This window comes from Trachurus trachurus, assembly GCF_905171665.1.
Source record: "Trachurus trachurus genome assembly, chromosome: 10".
Classification (NCBI taxonomy): Eukaryota; Metazoa; Chordata; class Actinopteri; order Carangiformes; family Carangidae; genus Trachurus; species Trachurus trachurus.
Genome location: NC_139894.1, coordinates 15,912,682 through 15,934,793, shown reverse-complemented (window position 1 = coordinate 15,934,793; position 22,112 = coordinate 15,912,682). Strand labels below are relative to the sequence as shown.

At 46.3% G+C, this 22,112-nt stretch overlaps 2 protein-coding genes across 3 annotated transcripts in view; one reads left to right on the top strand and one right to left on the bottom strand.

The window, feature by feature from the left end:
• Window positions 1–22,112, bottom strand: part of mrpl11 (mitochondrial ribosomal protein L11) — a 42,528-nt gene that overhangs the window by 1,948 nt on the left and 18,468 nt on the right. For both annotated transcript variants that reach the window (XM_083980719.1, XM_083980720.1), the window contains exons 3-4: window positions 5,793–5,888; window positions 198–291 (exon numbers count right to left, since the gene is read on the bottom strand). In XM_083980719.1, coding sequence (XP_083836845.1) covers window positions 198–291; window positions 5,793–5,888 — 190 coding nt within the window. The remainder of the gene's footprint in view (window positions 1–197; window positions 292–5,792; window positions 5,889–22,112) is intronic.
• tmem265 (transmembrane protein 265) lies at window positions 12,741–17,739 on the top strand (the record flags this gene model as incomplete). The annotated part of the gene is made up of 2 exons (XM_083980715.1): window positions 12,741–12,781; window positions 16,664–17,739. The coding sequence occupies exon 2, from the start codon at window positions 16,666–16,668 to the stop codon at window positions 17,737–17,739; it is 1,074 nt and encodes a 357-aa protein (XP_083836841.1). The 5' UTR covers window positions 12,741–12,781; window positions 16,664–16,665.

Sequence of the window (22,112 nt, the reverse complement as noted above, 5' to 3'; positions counted from 1 at the left end):
AAGACCGCCCAGAGCATGAAAGGTGGAAATCCATAATTCTCTTTTTTCTAAAAACACACCACCTGTGCCACTTGCTCCCTCTGCTGCAGCTCTCCCCGGCAATGCCATGAATATAACATCAATCACTGTGATTCTCCAAACGGAGAGAGGCGAGGGTCCAGGTGAAAAATGTGAGCGAGAGCAGCAGCACTTCTCACCTGTCTTCGAGGCCCCTTTTGCGATGCCCGCCGCCTGCTTGAGGAAGTACGACACCGTGGGCTGGCCGATCGTCATGTCATATGTTCTGTCGGGCTGAGGAGAAAGAGGAAATTGAACTGAAGCCTTTGATCAAATGTGGACACGTGAACATATGAGGTTTTCCTGGAATAATAATCTCATTGTAGCCAGAATCTTAAAAAGACACAGAGGTCTTTCAGCTCAACACCGCCCCTGAGAAATGTACCCTCATCCCTAAGCATCAGAAATGTGTCGATCCAGAAGAAGTTTGAAGGATTATTACAATTTTTCTACCAGTTCTTAGTTACTGTAGTTACACCAATGAAACGGTTTAGATTTTAAAGCAATAAGAGCATCTGATTTCAGCGTCGGCCAATCATAGTTATTACTCAGCCTCAAAATTTCCACCCAGCAGCAACTATCACTTTTTCCTGCCTAAAACGCTCCAGCTTCATGAGTGTAAACCATCGTCTCTGGCTGAGCTTCAACTGGCTCGATTTCAAACCAGTCTCCTTAATGGAGCCTTAAATATGCACTTAATGGCCACGTGATAATTAGTTTTAAACAGAGACTAACGCTGCACATCAGTCAGTCGGTATAATCACCATGTAAGCAGTATGTTCCTATACTGCAGCCGAGATCTGCATATTTTTCAAGTCTTAAACTTTATGTCTATGATATCCTGTTCCCCGCAGGTGATGGGCTCAAGGGGAGTAAGCCATGGTCGTCCCTCATGTTTAACCCTGTGTGTAATCTGCAGGGACAGGATTTCGAGGGTCGGCCTGGAGGAGGAGTGTGTCCAGTTTCATAGAGTAGAATAAACTTCATTGTCCTCTAGGTGAAATTTATTGTGGTCTTCTTACGGTTGTATTGTTCCAATGTAGTTACATTAACTGTTGTTTGTCCTTTGTTTGTATTATTGTTGTTGACTTATTTTTTTGTCGTTTGTCTGTTTGTTTTTCTTTATTGTGGAGAACATGTTTGATGAATTCATGTTTGTCTATATGTTTCGGACCCCCTCGAAAACGAGATGGTACATCGTGCACACAGTTTCAGACTTCCCTCTCTTCACTTTTGCAGATGATGCGATTCTTTCGGTCTCATCAGATCGTGACCTTCAGTTTTCACTTTATTGGTTTGCAGCACGAAGTGTGAAGCAGCTGAGATGAGTTGTGAAGTGTCGAGCCGTGGTTCTCTGCCGGAAAACAGTGGGATGAAGTGTCTGTCTGCCCAAGGGAAGGAGTTTCACTATCGCGAGGTGCAGGATGGAACAGAGGTCGACGGGCGTGTCGGTGCAGCATCAGCGCTAAAGCAGGAGCCGCATCGGACCATCGTGAAGACAATGCACTTGATCTTTGTTCTGACCTTCACCTGTGGTCATGAGCTTTGGGTAGTGACTGAAAAATACAAATCTGACAAGCTCCTGACATGAGTTTCCTCTGCAGGGCGGCGGCGCCCGGCCTTAGAAATGGGGTTAAGAAGCTCCGACATCAAGGAGGAGCTCAGAGTCCGACTGCTGCTCCTTCATGCAAAAAAGGAGCCAGTTGATGTGGATCGGGCATCTGCTCAGAAAGACACCGAGGTGCCCTCCGCTGAAGGTTTTCTGGGCACATCCAATTGGCAGGAAGCCCCGGGGTGGATGACTAAACACGCTGGAAAGATTATACATCCCATCTGCCCTGGGAACGCCTGAGGGCCCCTGAGGAGGAGCTGGAAAACGCTGCTAGGAGGACGGATGTCTGGACTACTCTGCTTGACCTGCTGCCACTGTGAACCCACCTCCAGCAGAAAAAAGGGTTTGTTTGTTTTTCTTTAAAGACATTTTTTTCCCCCAGCAGGGAGTTGCTTGGGGTCACAAAACTTACCAATAAAGAATAAGAGAGAGTTGCTATTGCTCACTGTGTGCTCTGAAATTAATTATCAAGGTGTTATGAAATCAAATTCTCCTTGGCCTTGGAAGTAAAGCTGTTTCAGGTTATGTTTGTAGCTGGTAGACGACTGGAGCTCATGTTACAGCAGATTCAGATAACACTGTTTCATGACTTTCACACACTTTTATTTTTGGCTGTGACTAGAAAAAAAAAAAGACACAACCATCCAAACTCTTTAAAAATGAATTCTTTTATTATTCTGCCACGGCCCCGCGTGCACTCATTCCCCATGAGATGAAACCTAGAGATTGACAGGCTTGTCATGTCTGGTAACACTTATTAAACTATAATTGTACAATTTTACCTCTAACATGACGGTTTAAAGGCTTTGAAGCCACCACTACACTGCCAGGAATATAACCGATGGAGAAATGGTAGATTAATTCTTTTTTTTTTTGCCTCTGAAGCCTAAAATATTAATGTAAAAAAAGTGGCAGCGTAAGTGATTAAACCAACATATACGCAGACACTAATGTGACCATGGTGCGTGCTGTAGCTAAAGCTTCACTGTAAAGTTTTTGTACCCGAGTTTCTGGCTCGTGAGCTTGAGTGACATTCAACGAAGATCCTCAAACAAGATTAAAACATTTGTGTATGAGTAAACGCAGACATGTGTCCCTAAGCCCTCCTGTATTACTGCCTTTGGCTGACACTCAGCACATTTTCAGCAGACTCTAATTGAAATTCACAACTGACATATCAGCGTTTGAACCGACTCGTCTGAATTCCCCCACCGAAAATCCAAGACACGTTGCTTCGTTACTGCAAAAAGTTAAAAGGCCTTTATTGTCGGGGCTGTATGATTAAAGCTAAGACGAACACATCTCAGCTGCTCGCTGGTCTTCCTCAGGGTCTTTAATGAAGCAGTGTGCCTTGAGGTTTTTTTGTAGAAATCATTCCCTTTCTTGTGGGACAGTATTGAGCCCACCCCCTCTGTGCATTAGGAGAACCTGCTCTTTCTTTCATCACAGTCAGATTCTGGTAACAACTTCCTCCACTGTTTTTATTATAACACAAACCAAAGCCATACAGTACTATAATAATCTGAGATTTTTTTAAATCAGGATCATTATCAGATGTCACTTTGCTTTTTCTGATTACGACTTCAGAGCCTTCGTTTAAATCTAAAACAATTTAAAGCCATTATCAGCCAATATAGGGTCGATAATTATCTGTACAGATCATTATCAACTCTATATTGGCTGATAATTATCGGCAAAATATCGGCCATATACACAGTTTAGTCCAATAATGATATTTTTTTGCCGATTATAGAGCCAATTATAGTTCGCCAACATTGCCCTGATTTCTCTCATTTTCAGTCCTTTTGCCTCCTGAGTTGATTTGAAACAATAACAAATGTTGATTTTTAAAGACTTATAACTGCTCTTGTTTTTGTTGTGATTATAGTCGTGAGGCAGAGGCAGAGCTATAATGTTTAATTCATCTTTACTCACTACATCTTAGACTTTCTAATCTTAAGGTGTGTATAAACTATTTAAAATGTTATCAGTTATCAGTATTGGCATCAGTTATTGATATCAGTTCAAAAAGAGTGCATCCCTAATATTAACTCGTCATTTTTACAGCCATCCAACAGATACAAAGAAACTTAATTATTACCGTAATTTGCAGTTGTGTTTGTGATCACTGAGTGGATGTAAGTCCAACATTCAGTCTCCATTTAACTCTGTTTTAGTCTCCACACAGTGTGCTGCTCTACTGGGCAGGTGGCCTTTTTCCTTGTTTTTAACATTTACAATACATATGTAATATTACCTATCAGTAATACTCTTCAGTTAAAAGCTCATTGACATAACGAGTAACCTCAGTGATTTACATGAGGTCTGTATTCGGCTGTGTGCTGATGCACATCTGCTCTCCAGCCTCGGCTCGTCCTCTACATCCTCCCCTCAGGGCAAAAATAATCCCTTCAGCCTGACTGAGTTCTTCTGTCCCTTTTTTTGCTGGAGACCTTTATTAACCAAAATCTGACATATAGATCCAATCAATAATTCATCAGAGGAAAGTTTACTTTGGATCATCTGTTACCTGTCACATAAGAACAAACAAATACAGCAGGCAATAAACTCTAGGCTGAGCTGAGAAGATATCACAGGGCAGGTGATTTGTCATCACTCAGCGCTGTGTTATCTAACACTGGTGACCTTTCAACAGAGGGAACAGGATTTTTCTCTATCTATGGAAAAGCTATTGGTTGCAAAGGTCCGATGAATTGCTCTTGCTTCCCTCCATTTCACAAGATGAAATAAAAAAACACCAGATTTTTTCTTTTCTTACAGGCAAAAATATGAAACCAAAGACAGAAAAGAGAGCGAAACCCCTGGCCCCCAAAATGTGTTAGAGGAATATTCCACATTTTGGAAATTATACTTAACAGCTTTCAAGAGGTAGAGGTGTGACATTTAACTCGGCGCTATGAAATTTTAAGCCCACACTCCTCTGCTCGCCTCAGTAATGACTTTGGTGATCTCCGACTTTTCCTCCAGCGCCATCATCGGATCAAATATTTAATTTTGGGTTATGATCACACACCTGCAAATTGACGACTCTCTCATCATCCCCTGCTGTAAAATATGTATGGTGTTTAAACGTCAAACATCTACAGTGAGCATTTAGCTGAGCTCAGCCCTCGCCACGCGTCGATTTGTCTGTGGATTAAACCGACTCATGATGGAGCCAATTTGTAAACTCTGGACGGAGCCGTTCTTATTGTTTTCCTCCTGTTTTCAGACTTTATGCTAATCTAACTGCCTCCAGGCTCCAGCTCTGTACTTAAAACAAAAGACATAAGACTGATATTGATCTTCTTATCTGACTTTGTGCTAGAACGTGAATAAGTAGATTTCACAATAACATCAGACTGTTCCTCAAAAGAAAGATGAAGGGGAATTGTGTGATGTGCTCAAGGCTAACCAACAAGCCTGAGGTGAAAACACGCAGAGAGACTCTAATCTCAGAGGCTGAAACGTGTTGCATGCAAACACTAAACATTACAATAGAGGAGTGTGTGCACACACACAGGACAGTGTGGGCAGAGCAGATGCAGCACCAACAACTACCAGCAGATGGCACTGATGGGCAGCAGCTGGGACCCCCAGATGTGGTAGGGAGAGCTGTTGCTGGATATTGCATGTCAAAAATAAATTCACGCTTTTAAAAAGGATTACCCCCCCCTCCCCTCCACTCCCCTCTCCGTACATCGCAAACCTCATTACAACACACATTTATTCATCTGAAAGGACACAACTCCTGACCTGCAGCGACACACACAAAAAGGTGGCAGGGAGGGGGTGTGACAACCAAACAATATGTGGCTGTGTGAAATAAAAACTACAAGCCCACAACACCTTTTTTTCCCTGAGTAATTCACATCTCTTGCATGCACTTAATGCTTCTTGACTCCATGTTCCTCTGGGTATTGCTTCATTAATGAATGCAAATGGAAAAGCTTACTTCAGTGGTAGAGTATGAATAATGGAAGTGGCTCTGGTAATGTTATGCAGCTAGTGGAATTAACCACAATCGTTGGAGGGAGGGATGGATGGAGGGAGGGCTGCTGAGCGTAAAGGGTCAGGGGTGGGTTGGAGAGGCAGACGACGAGGAGACGTCGCACACACGCACCTTCACGTGGATCTTGATTGGGAGAGGGATGCCCTCCTTCAGCTCCTTGGTTTTCTCATTGAAGTCTTTGCAGAACTGGCCGATGGGGATTCCTCTCTGGAACAAAAAAAAGAGAGAGAGGAAAGAATAAACGTGGTAAAATGGAGGAGGGTTCGCTTTAAAATGTATGAGGAGCGTGAGCTCACAAACATTCACTCAGACGTCACTCATGTCACGCTACGCTGCCAGAATACAGATTCCTGGGCCACTGTCAGTCAATCAAAGCTTCACAGAGGTCCAACTATATTCACACACATGAGTGGCTCAGGGAGTGGGTGCATGATGTGTGTGTGTGTGTTTGTGTGTGTTTGTTTGTGTGGATAGTGTGTGTGCTGCAATATTTTGCTGGAGTCAATTTTACAATTCATACTAGTTATTCTTGTTATTCACACCGAGATGTATCTGTGGGTGTGTGCACCCGCGTGTTTGTGTGTAGGGCTGTTTTCCCAGACTCAATGTTTGTCTGCGTGTGTGTGTGTGTGTGTGTGTCACTCGGGCTATGACTGAATGCATGTTGGTGCCCAGAGCCAGAGAAACCCAGTGATGAATGAGCCTCCCATTTTCCAGCTCCTGCGAGGCCAACCAGAGCGACGGCAAAATGGATGGGTGACATTAAGTCAACACCCGGCCAGTGCGGCTCCTTTGCACCATTTCTCTTTGGAGATGAATTCTGTGGCAAAAACTAATAAAGAATCTAATTATTACAGCTGAAATTTAAACTGACCTTCACTCGCCATCCTTCCCAAAGGCAACACTCTGATTGAAATGTTCATTTCAGAAATGAGGGGACGGGGGGAGAAAAAAAAGGAGGGATTTTTATACACAGTTTAATGGACTCGTGAGCTTGTATCGCTCCATGACAGAGCCGAGCCTTCAGATTCTAATAATGGATCTGATGAAAAGTCACTCATCCTGAGACGCTCTCCAATGACACAAAGGGAAAGGCATTTATTCGAACTTAACGGAGCAGCAAGTTCCCTGAACATCATCTCCACTAAAAGGCCTCAAAAGAACCTGATGAATGCTGATGAGTCGCTCAATCTGCACAACCACATCACTTCATTAGCGTCTAAAACGCAGCTCATTACTCTCTGGTATTTCTCTGCATCCGCTAACACAATAACAAAACTCATTGAAATTTCAACCTATCACAGGAGTTGAGGCAGGTTATTGTTTCCCAGCTGATGGCTGCTATTTGAATTACAATATCCCCACTAATGAAATGAAATGCAGTTACGTCCCCAGAGCTCTCTGCAGGCTCTACCTTACCTCCCCTCCCATACTTATTAATAGTAATCCCATGTCAACCCCACTACCTTCTATCCACGCCTTCCCCTCCCACTCTGCTTCCCATAAAACAACATAGCAAGGGTAAACAAGCGGGGAGGGAGCGCTGAGGAAATTCTAATTAAATATGGATTAATATAAAGGCTATGATGTTGGGTATGAGTCAAAGCAAACCCTGGGGCTCTGCCTCACACATTCAGCTCCCGTTCCTTCCGTTCAGTCAATGTCGGATAATGATCTCTCCCACCGACTCAGACGGCCCCTTTCATGCCACACAATGCCATGAAAGGGACTCGCTGACCAGCCAGAGATAATGCCTGATGCCTCTAAAATGTGCTTAAGCACGAACAGCGAGACATTATGCGGACGGAGGAGCCACTGTGCTAAAGATAGACAGAGGAAATGACTTCACAAGCCATTTCCTTAGCAGACAGTCCTCCAACGCTGGAAGGGCTTAAGTAAACATTTAAAAAAGACTAAAGAGGGGCAAATAAGTTAAAAGATTGGCCTCAGGAACGGAGACATGACCCACTTGGGGGACAGGAGACAATTTGCCCTGAGCTCTGCAGACAATTAAATATGCGCCAGAGACAGGTAATCATATTTTAATTAAGATGCTCCACAAGAGTCCAGGCATCTCCGCCTCTGAAGATGACAGCGTGAGCAAGTTTTATTTTGGCCTCGGGCTATTTAATAGTTTAACTGCAGCGGTTGCGGTGATTGGACAATGTTGGTAGGCCTAATTGCAATTGCAGTCTTTATATATGTGGCAGAGGGTTGGCGTGCCGTGAAAGCAAAGTTCAAGGTTTGTGCGCCCAACTTCCTGTGACATTTATCAGAGAGGGGAGGGAGAACTAGAACAGTAACGTTCAAGCCTCGACCAAATCGCTAACCCCGCTCACTGCATCTGAGCATCTAATCATCCTCGAGTCCGAGCTGCTGGATAAATCCTCTCTCTTCCACCATGACTGATTAGAGCCGGGTGCTCTCCAGTATAAAATGGCTGCAGCCCATCACCCGAGGCGGGGCCTTCCACGCCGGCTGCGGACGAGCACATCTTCAAAGACTTCTGAGATCCTGGGCACCAGGATTAAACGCTAATCTACAAAGATATTTCTCGCCGTCAAATCCAGCAGCGACAGTGGTGAGTAATTGCTATGTGATCCATTCGAGTTCAGCGTGGCGGAGTCTTATTACTCATAATTATGAGAGCAATTAGGCATTTGCAATTAAAATCTGAGAAATGTCCATTTGATTTGACCCTTCCACCATATTCTCTGCAGTCTTTTTTGACACTCCCTCCGTGCTAATGTGATTGGCCTTTCAGCTTCACTAACTCTTTTTAACAAGATGTAGCACTGGTGTGGCAGGATAGTGATGGCATGTGTGTGTGAGTGGGAGTGTGTGTGAGAGGGAAAGGGGAAGAGACAGGGATGGGGGAAGAGGTGTATTAAAGTTGTCAGGATGTGGCCAGTGATCTTGGTCACAATGACAGCGGGTTTGTTTGACCAAGGTGAACAACAGCAGAGGAGTGCGGAGAAGGCCACGGGAGGTCCTCATGAATATGGCTGACTGTGCATGTGTGTGTTTGTGTTTGTTTGTGTGTGTGTGTGTCAATGTTTATGTATGAATACTTGGGCCTCATTTCATCCTGACAAGACTACAAGACCATCAGTTGAAGAGTGGATGTGTGTGCATATTAAGCTGCTAGGGACTGCTGACGGTGGGGAAGTGTTCGCTGTGTGGTCGGTCGCAGGTGTTTCTGCATCTGAGAGAAAGAAAAAAAAAGAAATGAAAGTGAGGAAGAGAGAGCGTGGAGGAGATGGAAGGAGATGGGAAAGAGAGGGAGTGTAGGTCAAGAGAAGCGCTGTGCTTATGGAAGCGTGGCAAACATGGAGATAAAGGACACAGGCGCAGGATAAGGCCTTGGGGCAGGAGGCAGAATTAATTGCCCCTGGCACACAAGGCCAGCGGACAAATTGCCACTAGGTGGTCGACACGGAGGGAGGGCTGCGACACGGTGACAAAGGTGTTACAGTGGAGAGAGGCTGGCGGGAGGCGAGGTTAATTAAACTCTTCAGTGTGAAACACTCTCATTCATTACCTTCATTACCCTGTTCATTTAATCTGCTCCGGTGTCGGCATTTTATCACAGCCAGCCCCCATTGTAGTGTCGTACAGCTGATTAGGTTTCATGTTGAACCCCTGAGCTGCAGAGGGGGGGTGACGGAGAGCGAGAGGCTGAGTGACGGGTCAGTTTGGGTCGAACCGAGACAGTCAGACACAGCAGACGCCACGAAGTAAATGGAGTTCACGCTGGACATGCAGTTCACTTGATTTTCTACCCTGAAATCAGTGGATTAGTCTTAAAAGTGGAAAATGAAAACAATTTTCACCCCGGTCTCCAGTGAACTGTGCTGAGGCCAATATAAAAAGAACTGAGGAGCTGCTCAAACGAGCACGAGTGCAGAACTGACAGCAGGAACCAAACTCAGGGACTCGTCTTTATAACAGCCACAACAAGCCAAAACTTCTCAGCAGCCTTTTTTTTTTTTTGTGCTGACTGGGTCTTTGCTTAAAAACAGACACAGCCTTCACTTTCTATAACTGGCACAGGAAGAGGAATTCGTCGTTCGAGGGCACAGTGGAAGCAAAAACGACCGAGCACGGGCCACGGTGAAGCAAGAATGGATAGCATCGCGACACAACATCCCATTTTCGACTCCATTAGGTCCCCTTCACAGGCCTGACAGTTGTGCTTTTTGCCACTTCACATGATTAATCACGTGTGGAGGCTGCAAAAAGAAACACAGGAGCTGGAAACAGCAGGCAGCTGAGGCTCCACGCTCCACGGAGATGACTCAAAAATCGCAAGATACGCTGACAAGTGAAGGAGAGATGCACCAAAAAAAAAAAAAGCAGAGCGAATCAGGAGCTTGAATAAAGTCAGACTCCACAACAACTGATAGTGATGTTTTAGGTTTGTGAGGTGCTCAGAGTGAATGTCAAACACCAAAAAGTCCACTTAAATACTCCACCGTTTATACACATGAAAGTGTGTTTACAGGTGTCGAAGCAGCTGCAAAGTCTGATAAACTGATGTAACTCCAGGCCTCAGGTGGTCTGACGACTACAAATGTCTAAATCTGTTAGAAATAAGTGAGTTTACCAGACCTCTGCAGGCTGCTCCTACAGCACTAGCACAACACACCTGAATCTGAACACCGACTGTTAACAGCTGAGTTGCATTGTGGGTAATGTTGGTGCCATAATCCGACAACAAAAGAAGGATTTTGAATGTTAAAAAAAGAACAATGTTCCTTTTTCTCCTGCATTGAATGTATTGTTATTCGATTCGTCACGAGCCGGACAGTGTTTCAGTAGTTCAATAATAAAACAGCGGAGCCTCGCGCCCGACAGAGGCGACACAGAGTGAGAGCAAAGAGGAAGAGACAGGTGGAGTCCTCCGTGTTTGTGGAGGTCAGCCTCAGGTGTGATGTTGATGTGGAGCACGGCTCAGTGTTGACGCCGTTAGCATTCACAGACGGTAACCCCACACGTCCTTCCAAAACTTCCTCAATCATGTCTGATGCGGAAAAAAAAGTGATGACTGCACAGTAACGGTAGACAGCCTGCACAACCAGCTGCCCCTCGCACTCCTGTGCTATTGTCACCGTTCCCCCTCTGTCCTTTTTTTTCCTCTGCATCGCCCTCTCTCTCTTTCTCTCCACTCTGAACGTGAGCCAGTGTGCAGAGTGACCTTCAACCACACCCACAGGGAACAAAAAAAAGAAAAAGAAGGAAAATAGGGTGAAAGCAGCAGGATGGAGGAGTAGATGGGATAAACATGTGGAGAGGGGTGACAGAAAGTCAGCAGAAAGAAAAAGAGGGCTGAAGAAGAACAAAAAAAAAAAAGGAAAAACCTTGCTGAAGTGAAGAAAATGGAAAATCTCTTCTGTTGGAAGCCAGCGGAGCGCAGAGCTGAATCTGACAAGAAAGATGGCTCTCCATCCCCTCTCTCACCAGCTTGATTAAACCTCTCACTTTAAAATGAACCCAGCAACACTGAGAGCCACAACAAACGAAGGCAGCCGAGGACCTGGATTCTTTTGGTGAAGGTGCAGACTGAAGTGCCTTCAGATTCACATGGAGAAGCAGGACCTTGAGGACAAGGTGATGCCTGTGAAATTCCTCAAAATTGCATCTGTGGCTGACAAAGGAGCTGAAATTGAATTTTCTCGAATGGAGAATGACAGCCGGCTCTTTTTTTTTTTTGAAACCATTTCCAAAAGAGATTCATTTTTGGACCAGATCTACGTCCCAGAATCCTTTCCCCAATCCTTGTGTTTTAGCATGCAGTAAGCCAGCTGTAATGAGTTAATCTACAACACAGGGATGATTTCCTTGTGTGACTAAGACAGTAAGTAGACAGAAGGAGGGCTAATTAAAGTTGTAACATCTGCCTTCTGAGCTCTAAATGTGTCTACAGGCTACAAGCAGCTTTCGCTCCACTTCCCCCGCTCCTGTTTCAGAAGAAGGAAAAAGGGTAAAAAATAAAAAAAAAAGAAGGTATCTGCCTAATGCTCCCTAACAATGCAACCATAATCTTCTGCAAGTGGCAACATCATGATTACCATAACCAATGAGTATACTGTAACTGGGTGCTCTGAAATATTCATAGCATCTTCTTCCAGCTAAACTTCCACAGCTGCTGTTGGAGGAGAGGAGGAGGAGAAACTGAAGAGGGTGGGAGGTCTGGACTGGAGCACGTAGCCTGCTTACAAATTAACACCACAACCAAACTCGGACAGCGTGAGCGACTGAGTGAGTTTCCTCCCTCGTCCTCTCCTCCTCCTCCACCACCTCCTTCCTCCTCCTCCTCCTCCTCCTGCTCTTCGCTGTTGCACCGCTCCGTCTCCCCCTCGGCTCATGCATGCTCCATCTTCTCGGGTCTGCAGTCTCTCCACTTTCATCGGATCCGCGTCGATGTCGCTTCTGCTCCACTTCTGACCGACTTTTCGCCCTCCCTCGCTGCTCCGGGCTGCTCCCGCACAGCCGGAGCCTGACCGAGCGGCGGCAGTCACAGGAGGAGGAGGCGGCGGCAGGAGGAGCAGCGGTGGCAGCAGCAGCAGCGGGGGCAGAGCCGTGTGGGGCTGCGAAGATAACGACCGACAACGGCAGACCCCGACACTGCGGGAGGTGACAGATCCTGATCCTGATCCAGATCTAGATCCAGATCGAGCCTCTGCAGCGATCAGCAGAGAGGGAGGACGGAGCTCTATAACCTGCCATGCCGGATCTGCACGGAGGAGCAAATCTTGATAAGTATGAGCCGGGTTTTTTTTTTTGTTTTTTTTTTGCGGACTACAAACTCGGGTCTGCTGCTCGGTGTGGCGGTGGCGATGACTTCCCCTCTTCGTGCAGCCTCTCGATGAGCCTCATCCCTGGAGCCTGACTGTGTAGCCTGTACTACAGACACCCGGACTGTGAGGATCTGACTTTATCACCGAAGCCCCGGCTCATCAGCGACAATAAAGAGAGACTTTATTGGACACCGACAGCGCTTTCTACTTGGAGGAGGAGGAGGGGGTGGGAAATAAACACATTACCTGCTGTAAATCAAGCCAGGAGCATCGAGCCCAAGTGCGAGACGAATGGTTTGGGTAACTACAGCTTCACTTTTACTAGCACGCCATGCACGGATGAGGAAAAACCTACAACACCTGCTGTTAGGATAATGGGGCAGTTATGAAACAGGTGTTGCAGAGAAGAAGTTTAATAGGGATTATTAAATTGCCATAGGACGCACAGCAGCAGTGCATGCTGGGCCAGATAATTATAAGAACATTTCAAGGGAAAATACATACATAAATATTATTAATAAATAATAACTAGAAACTCGTGCAAAGTGTATCAACAAGATCCTGAGGCGACACTGCGACCTGATCAATCAACAGATGTTTCAGTCATGTGGCTTTTTAAGTCTGGAGAGGAAGGGGGGGGATTTATTCAGCAGCGCATTATCATGGGATTGCACACTGGCGCCTGCTTCTCCATTAATTAATTAGTTTGCACACAATAGCAGAGACCCTGTCCTGGTGCCCTTGGTGCTCCAGTGCCACCTGTGACAACTTGTGAAGGAGCTTCGCCCTCTTTGATGCAATGATGACGGTGGTGGTGGTTGTGGTGGTGGTTATTTGTAGAGATGAGTTGGGTGTAGACATATTAATCATGGCTCTATGGGGATTTGTGTCCATCTGGAAATCACCCAATATTGTTAGAAAACAAATCCAAGTGGCAAGCACGCCACCCCTTGTTCTGTCCCTGTCACTGAGAGTGTGTGTGTTGCTCAGAAATTGGCAGCTTTTGTGTTTCTTTTTTTGGATGATTACTTGGACACTAGTGCACATGCATGGGGGAGCTAGTGTGCAAAAAAACACAGAAAGAGAAGAGAGGGGGGGGGGGTGTCTCTCTTTTTTTAACCATTTCCATTTGGGGTAAAAAAAAAAAAAAAAAAAAGAAAAGCTGAAGGCAATAAGAGAAAATAGAAATGAACCAATCTGTCACCTGCACACTATTACATGTCATTACTCATGCTTTACAGAGAAATGGGTTGCTTCACCTTGTCAACAGCGGTGTCACTCGGCAGACAGGGGGAATGATGAATTTAGTCATTATTGATGAGCTGAGTGGACACGCGGGCTGTCATCCCACGTCCCTCACTCAGGGCAGAATAAATTACACCGCGCTGACAGGGAGTCAAAACACAAACACAGGCTGACAGGGGAGATTTCCTGGGTGAAATTTAAGGCGCAGGTGGAATAACTTAAGAGGCACGACCTCCTCGGGGAGGAAACAAAAATCCAGCTGCATCTGTGGCTTACAAACTTCTCTCCATCCACTCCCCCTTCCCCCCCCCTCCCTCTTGCATAGTGGGCTTGCTCCCAGAGAAAGAAAAACCAAATTCAAATTCCAATATCCTCTCAATCTGCAGCTTGGAGGAAAAAAATTCGTTCAATTTTTCAGGGAATGATAATCAAGTTGCAGTGTGCGGTGAGACAAAAGGCTTCGCAGACTACCAGATATTGCGAATGCTGGCATGATCCAGGCCTGTCCTCCCACCATGGCTCCGAGCGGATTAATCAGTGGAGATCGTTCCTTTCCTCATCTCTTTGATTCATCTGTTTCAGAACAAACCCTAATGTCTGTGATATTTCAATACCCACGGTGATGAATGCATTCAGATTCATCCAGGCCGAGCCGGCTCATGAAATGCATGACTTTCTATAAGTGGGTGGAAGTCACTTTCTATCTGCATTTGCGTCTTCTTCTCTTCATCACTTTCACCCTCTCTCCCCCTGAGCTTATTTATGAACTATTACCATCATACAGTAACACTTTATTAGGCATGTAGGCAGCCAAAAGGCCTATTAATCTTTCAGTTGCAGTCCTATGCTCATGCTCATTCTCCACACTCACTCTCACAATCTCAAACCCCCCCCCCCCTTTTCTTTTTTTACCCGGTGGAGTTACTCAGCCCCTCTTCACTGATTCAGACAGCACAGAGGAGATGGCCGAGCTCCTGTTAGTCTTACAGTGAGAGAAGCGATGTGTCTTCCATCGGCAAGACATCAATATACATTTTTCACTGGCAAGACTTTTCTCAGAGGCCGCAATCACGCCGACAATCTCTCGCTCGATCACGCTCAAGTGTTGCCATTACGACACATCTGAGCTGGTAATGATTTTATATTATAATGTCATCGATCCAGCTGAAGGGTTGACAGCCCCCGAGTGGCGCCGAGCAGACAACAGACAGTCCAGTGGTTCTGTGTGTTGTTGTGTGCGTTTCAGCTAAATACGACAAAGAGACGTCGGCTCCATTACACTGTACTTGTCAATGATCATCCCTCATGCAGAAGATCAATACTGAGGTTTATACCGTCTGTGGCTGGGATGTGAACCACAACAACAACAGAAAATGATAATGGAGGCCAAATTAGCATTGCCTGCATGCGCTCGCCCATTCGCACACAGTGTGTACACAGAGTCGAACATGTCTCTAAACAAATAGCAAGTTATCAATATTCATCTGAAACGAGAGGGGAGTTTTCAGTGATTAAAGTCTGCAGCACAGTATGAGAATAAACATGGCAGACTACGGCAGCAAAGAAAAGCCTTTGACAGGGCACCTAGCTGCGCCTGAACAATTAATTAATAATGAATGAGCCGAGTACAAAAAAAAAAAAAAAACAGGCGGAGAAGAAACAACAACAATAAGCAGGAGGAAAAAAAGGACAGTAGAGAGTTTAGGGGAAATCTCAGAATCAAAAAGGAGCATTTGTTAAAACCTTTATAGAATATGAACACTGTTTAATTCAAAGGGCTGCAAAGTTTAAAAAAAGAAGGAGAAGAAAACAATTTAACAGTCTTCTCAGCTTGAGCAGCCAGGGTAGATGTAGAGCTGGCCGAAGATGAAGGGGCGCGTGCTGCTAACTCGGCAGCCACTGTCTCTAACCATAGCAACAAGCATCAAACTATTTTACATTAGGTTTTAAAGGACAATTCCGGGCGAATTCAACTCGGGGGTGTATTTAACATTTTAGGTCTAAAAGAAGGAATCTGAAGATTTTCAGTTTAATCGCCCCTGTTTTGCGGTAGTTGTGTCTGTCCCCGCATCGCCACGGCAGAAATGAATGGGAGCGGATGCAAGTTCCGCTGCTTAGGCTGTTTACATCCCTCAAAGCCGCATTTTTTTTCCACAGACAGCGTCAGATGGCTACTCACATGCACCGAGAAAAGTATTTACTTCAAGCAAGCCCACATGTTTGTAAAACTAGATCTAATTCAAAGTCTCCCGGAGTCTCGCGCAAGACCCAGTTGCCGTGCTTGGCGTGTTCACGTGCAGTGGGAAAGCTAAAAAAAAAACTTCTCGGCGCATGTTTGAGTGGCCACCTGACGCTGTCTGTGGAAAAAAAAAGTACACTTGAAGCAAGTCAAGAGTTGATATTCCTGTGTTTGACACAAACGGTAGCTCCCACTGCACCTGAATACACCAGCACGGCAACTTGGGTCTCGCGTGAGACTCCGGGAGACTTTGAATTAGATCTAGTTTTACAAACATGTCGGCTTGCTTGAAGTAAACAAATTTCTCGGTGCATGTGAGTAGCCATCTGACGCTGTCTGTGGAAAAAAATTGCGGCTTTGAGGGATGTAAACAGCCTAAGCAGCGGAACTTGCATCCGCTCCCATTCATTGCTGCCATGGCGATGCGGGGACAGACACAACTACCGCAAAACAGGAGCGATTAAACTGAAAAACTTCAGATTCCTTCTTTTAGACCTAAAATGTACACCCCCGAGTTGAAGTCGCCTGGAATTGTCCTTTAAAATTTGTGCTGCGAAAAAACAGCCCAACATTTTCTTATCCTGAGAATTTGTCAGTTAGTGGGAACAGATGGCAGCGACGAGTGGACTGACGGGCCGAGTTTGGATTCTGCTCATGTAACACGCCCCCCTCTCCCCCCTCCCCCTCCTCTGTTTCAGGCATGGTGCCCACGCCCCAGGTGTGCGTATCAACCCTGGTCACGGTGAGCACGATGGCGGTGGTGGACCTCTACCTGCTGGAGCAGAGCATGCTGGGAGCTCACGGCCACGCGGGGCCCAGCGTCTGGCAGTGCGCGGTGGTGTTGCTAGGCGACGTGGGCTTCCTGCTCGCGCTGCGCTTCGTGTCGGCCGGCGTGGTGTCCGAGCTGCGGTCCCCGCGCCGCGGCTTCGCCAACGCGCTCTGGTTCCTGTTCCTGTCGCTGCTCCAGCTCAAGCTCTTCTTCGTCTGCCACAACTACCGGCAGGAGCGGCGGCCGCCCGACCCGCTGGCCAGGAAGACCCTCACGCTGCTGCTGTCCATCTGCCTGCCCTCGCTCTTCCTCATCCTCACGGGCGCCGACCACATGACCCCCGCGCGCAGGAAGCAGGAGGTGCGGGGCCGGCTGCTGTGGGTGGTCGTGGACCTGCTGGACGTGCTGGACCTGCAGGCCGGGCTGTGGGAGGTGCAGGGCGGGATGGCGGGGGCGGGGGCAGGGGCTGTGGGGGTCACGGAGCAGAAGCTGCCCATCTGGGCCGAGGGCCTGGTCTTCTTCTACTGCTACGCTCTCCTGCTGCTGCTGCCGTGCGTGGCGCTCACCGAGCTGGGGGCCGCCGGCCTGCCGGGGCAGAGGGGCCCCCGTAAGGAGGCTCTGTACCCGTGGCTCAGCTTGGTCACCATCAACATCTTCACGCTGGCGCTGAGGGGCACGGGCATGCTGTGGTACATGGACCCCCGCGTGTCCACCGTGTTCCTGGGGAAGAACCTGCTGGCGCTGGCCGTGAAGCTGAGCTCGGCCTGGGAGCGACACAAGCAGGAGCGAGCCGCCGCGGGGGCCGGAGCCGCGGCTGGAGCCGAACCAGGAGAGTCCGCGCTGCCGAGCCAGAGCTGCGAGCAGGGAGAGGGCCCGACGCAGGGGAAAGCCCCTCCCTCTCATTATCACACACTGACTCGCTCCCAGAGCCACACGCTCTCCCATGTCAGCCTGGAGCCCGCAGAGACGCCCTTAGGACCCTCTTTCATCTCCCACGAACTCTAGAGAGAGAGTCGCGCACAGTTTGAAAACGCATGCACAAACACATGTCCACACACACCCACACTGAAAACCAGCCAAGCCAGTATCACATCCAGACAGATAAGTTGTATTGAATTTCAGTACAACGGTGGAGGGGGAATGATGCAGAGCTGTGGAAATGCATTTGGCAAGCTCGGCTTTCTGCACATTTTGTTGTGCTAAGAATAACTAAAAAAAAAAAAAAAAAAATGCATTGCTGTGATTTGTGGGAGCGTATTTTTAAATTGAACACTGTGAACACATCTATCAGTGTGTAAAGAATATTCCAGAAATGGAAAATGGAGTCTGGTGTTTGTTCTTGTTTAATCTGGGCACAACTGCCACAACTGCCACAATTTACTGGATCCTGTCCTCCACAAACCATCTCGATGTTGTCACTTTTGTTGTTCTGTTTTCTGACATTTTATAACTTAAAGTTTTGATTTCTTGTCCTAAATCTGAATATATTGAAATTGCGTAGAGGACGAGGAACAGGAACGCTCCTCTGTGGTTGACGTATTTGTTTAATTTGATTCTTGTTCGTGTGGTTTTGTCAGGGGGGGGAGGAAATTTGATCGACGCTCTTGTGCCATCGAGATGCCAAAAAAATTAACTGTGTCACTTCAGAGTGTATTTTCTCTGATACTTCACAGGGAACTTTTGCAGAGGAAACTTTAATACAGACGAGGGATGTTTTTTTTCTTCTTCAGTACCATAGAGACAAGATTTAAAAGCCATCTCGCAGTGAAACTCGCTCCATACTGTGCTCCAATATTTCAATGTAGACTCTTAGCCAGTGGTTCTCAACCATGTTTGGCTTGTAACCCTCAAAGTCTTGCTGTGACCCCTGATTTGTTTCCTCAGCTTTTAGAGGCCTGAAGACATGAAGTCATCTTGTTTTTCCTCCAATATAAAAAAAAACGGAGAGGTTACAGAGGAATCAGAAAACTAAGAGGTTTGTGTAGCATACAGATGTTGTTTATAACCTCATGAGTTTTCTCTCGCGACCTCTGTGAGACGTAGGCAGCGGCGGTGCCAGACTCTCATCACAACCAAAAAGGTAACTCTGGCAGATTTCACTTATTAGTTCCCATTGTCAGGCAGAAAATGGTAATCAGAGGAAGCAGTCACTGTGCCGTGTGGTTGGAGAGAAAAGCTGCAGGCTCATGGGTCTCTTGGTCGACCGTCCCTGCCAAGCCTGTTGTTCCTGGTACCATGACATCTTTTATTTGGTTTGAAAAGCCGAATTTGAGCATCAGTTAACTGGGTCAAGATTTTCAGAGACGTGCACTGTATCCTCACATAGGTTTCAGAAGAACTGCTGCTGTTCAAAAATCAATCCAGCAGAGATCTTACCACAACAAAATGTGCATAATTTAAGATGCCAACTGTTTCCATAAATTAAATCTTCCGATGGTCGGGGCTGTGAGAGCGGCAATAAGCGTTTCGCATCCTGTGGTATCGTGGACTACAGGTCTATTTTACTGCACTGTTTACAAAGACAGAATACCAATGTAAGTAATCCCTTTACGGTCTGAAAACACATTCAAAATTCATGTTTTGTCGTCTTTTGTCATCTGTACTTGTCTGTACAGTTTCCTGGGGACAGCTGCCTGTCCTACCATCAAATCCCCCTTTTTCCCCCCACTTTAGATGAGAGTTAACTTTTTAAATCCCGTATGAATTATGGATGAAGGCTTTTCATTGACAAACTTGTTACAATGTGGGTGTTGTTGTAGTATTTGGGTGTCATGGGATCATGGGATGGTGGGGGGGGCACAGCGAGCAGGTGTAGAGGATGTACAGTACAGTCAAGTGCCTTGTTTCCTCATGGAGCTACGAGCCTCTGGGTGGTTAAGAGGCGTGTACACTTTACGTGTACCATGCGGAACTTGGACATATGCCATGTGTATACCGTGAAGTTATTCCACAGCTGTTGTCAGCTACACCTCCAGGACAGAGTGCAAACTAATAAAGTGTTTCATACTTGTCTGGTGTTGACAGTTCATTGGCCATTATGTAGGAGCCTTATTGGCAGCCTGTCGTCCACACATTGGGAAAAAACAAAACAAAACCAAAAACCCAATAGCAGTCCATCCAAATTATTCAAAGCTAACAGGCCATAGAGACAAATAACGGCCTCACACGCTCACAAAACTGCCACTATATTAAAGTCAATCAGCTCGCGTTCTGCAGTCAGAGAAAATTGCATGTTTTCATGTTTTCGCTCACGCCGCACTGGCGAAGCGGATGGAAGCTTCCCCACAGATTCAAGGCAGAGAAGCGTTTGCACTTTGCTTGAGAGAGAGCGACACACTGACTGACTGAGAGGCCGTCATTTATCACAATTACGCCGGCGGCCCCATCAGCCCAGATCCTCTCGCAGTGATCCTTGAGTGTGCTGTCGTGTTGTCTGCCTTTAATGCAGAAAGAAAGAGAAGTCTTGACGCGATGGGAATGGATGGGATTGGGGGGTGGGTGTCAAGAGTCGTAGTAAGCGTGGGTGATGCTTCTAAGAGTGGACTGCAGCAGCTCCTGAATGCACCCGTCGGCCTCTCCCTCCGAGCTTTAATGGTCCTATTAATTGGAATTGAGGCTATTTGTCAAAACACAAGCACTTATTCTCACTGCTTTATGCTTGATTTACAGGACGTATTTACAGGATGTATTAAGACAAATGCACACACTCAGCCACAAAAAAGAAATTCATTTAAAAGTTTCAGTGGGGAATTTCTCTCCAGTTCAGAGAGACTTTTAAGGAAAAAAAAAAACCCACAGAGGGATAACCAGTGTAGTAGACAGCATCCAGCTCTTCATCTACCCTTGCTCTTTCATCTCCTCCTCCCTCGCTTACTCTACATTTCAAACACACGCATTCTGCTTGCACTCACTGTTGGGCAACTTCTCATATTTCTATTATACCAAACAAGTGAGTGCATAGGCAGCAGCCGCCTCTGCAAATGACTACCTCCCTGAATTTGTTACACCTGTTAAGTTCTGGAAACAATGCTCAGCGTTTTCCCTCAGCTCACACAGACGCTCATAACCTGCTGCTGAAGGAAAAGTGCCCCAGCCACTCTCCTATTTTCTTTATTCTTCTGCTGATGCCTCTCCCTCACTCCCCCCCCCCCCTCTCTCTCTCTTTCTATTCTTTCCCTCCATTCACTTGTGCTAATTTCACTCCAGCCTGTAATTACTCTCCTGTACCAAAGCTGTCACTTTCTGTTTTTTGTCTTTCATTCCTTCTTTTATTTCTCTCGTTTGTTTAAATTTGCCCCGCAGCCGACAGGCAGCCTACCTCTCTGCACTTCCTCTGTCAAGGGTGGTTAGTCAGAGACAGCGGGGGGAGAAGGAAAAAAAACCAGAGGAGGAGAGGTTGGCTAAGATTAAAGGGCCGGGGCCATCGCCTAGAGCAGAGCTGCTGCCGTCTGCCATTTATTTACTGTTTGCTACACACACTCTCTGGTGTTTGATGGCACGCGGGAAACGGAGAGAGACGAGCGTATACACAACACGCTGCCCCGACAACAATGACATCCCAAACAGTCCAAAAAGGAGGCACCTCTAGACAAACATATGGCTTTGTTTTTGCTTGGTTGAGCACTCGGTTTACAACCCATCTCACCTCATTGCCCCTGACGCGGCGACAGCTACAGTCTGCCTGCGAGCTCACACCCACCTAGTCAGCCAGAGCCAGAGCCACATTTAACAGACAGATGTCTAAATGATTCATCACAGCACACACCATCAGCACCACAGCGATCGGAGAGAACTTCAAAGTGTATTCTATGAGACAGAAATGATGCAAAACAGTCTGAGACTCATATCATATGATATGCAATACCGGAGACAAACGCATACTAATGCTGGGCTCAGATGTTAGACTCGCACCTGCTGCTGAAATTATACTAAATTAAACAAAAAAAAAAAAAAAACAGAAAAGAACCAGAGTTGAATCGTTCAAGTTAATTAACAAAACACAACTCCCACACAGTTTGCAGATCCCAGCTCTTCAAATTTGAGGATTCGCTGCTTTTCTGAACGGAGGCGATAGATCTATTCTTTGTACAGTTTATGGAAGTATTTGGATATTTTTACCGCAGTGTAGAAATACCGCGTTGCAAGTTATAAGCGCCATGCATAAAACATGAAAGTATTAGCATCAAAATATAACAAACGCAAGTAATGTAGAATCGTCCTTTTTTCGGGCTAACACATTTACTGATGCACCAATGTGCAAGGTTTCTTTTATGTTGTTCAAAAGTATCGTATAAGCCTTTGAAAATTATGTGAACCAGAAATACAACGTGGTATAAAATCAAATTGCACAAATAAAAGTAGGGAAGTAGACAAAGAGA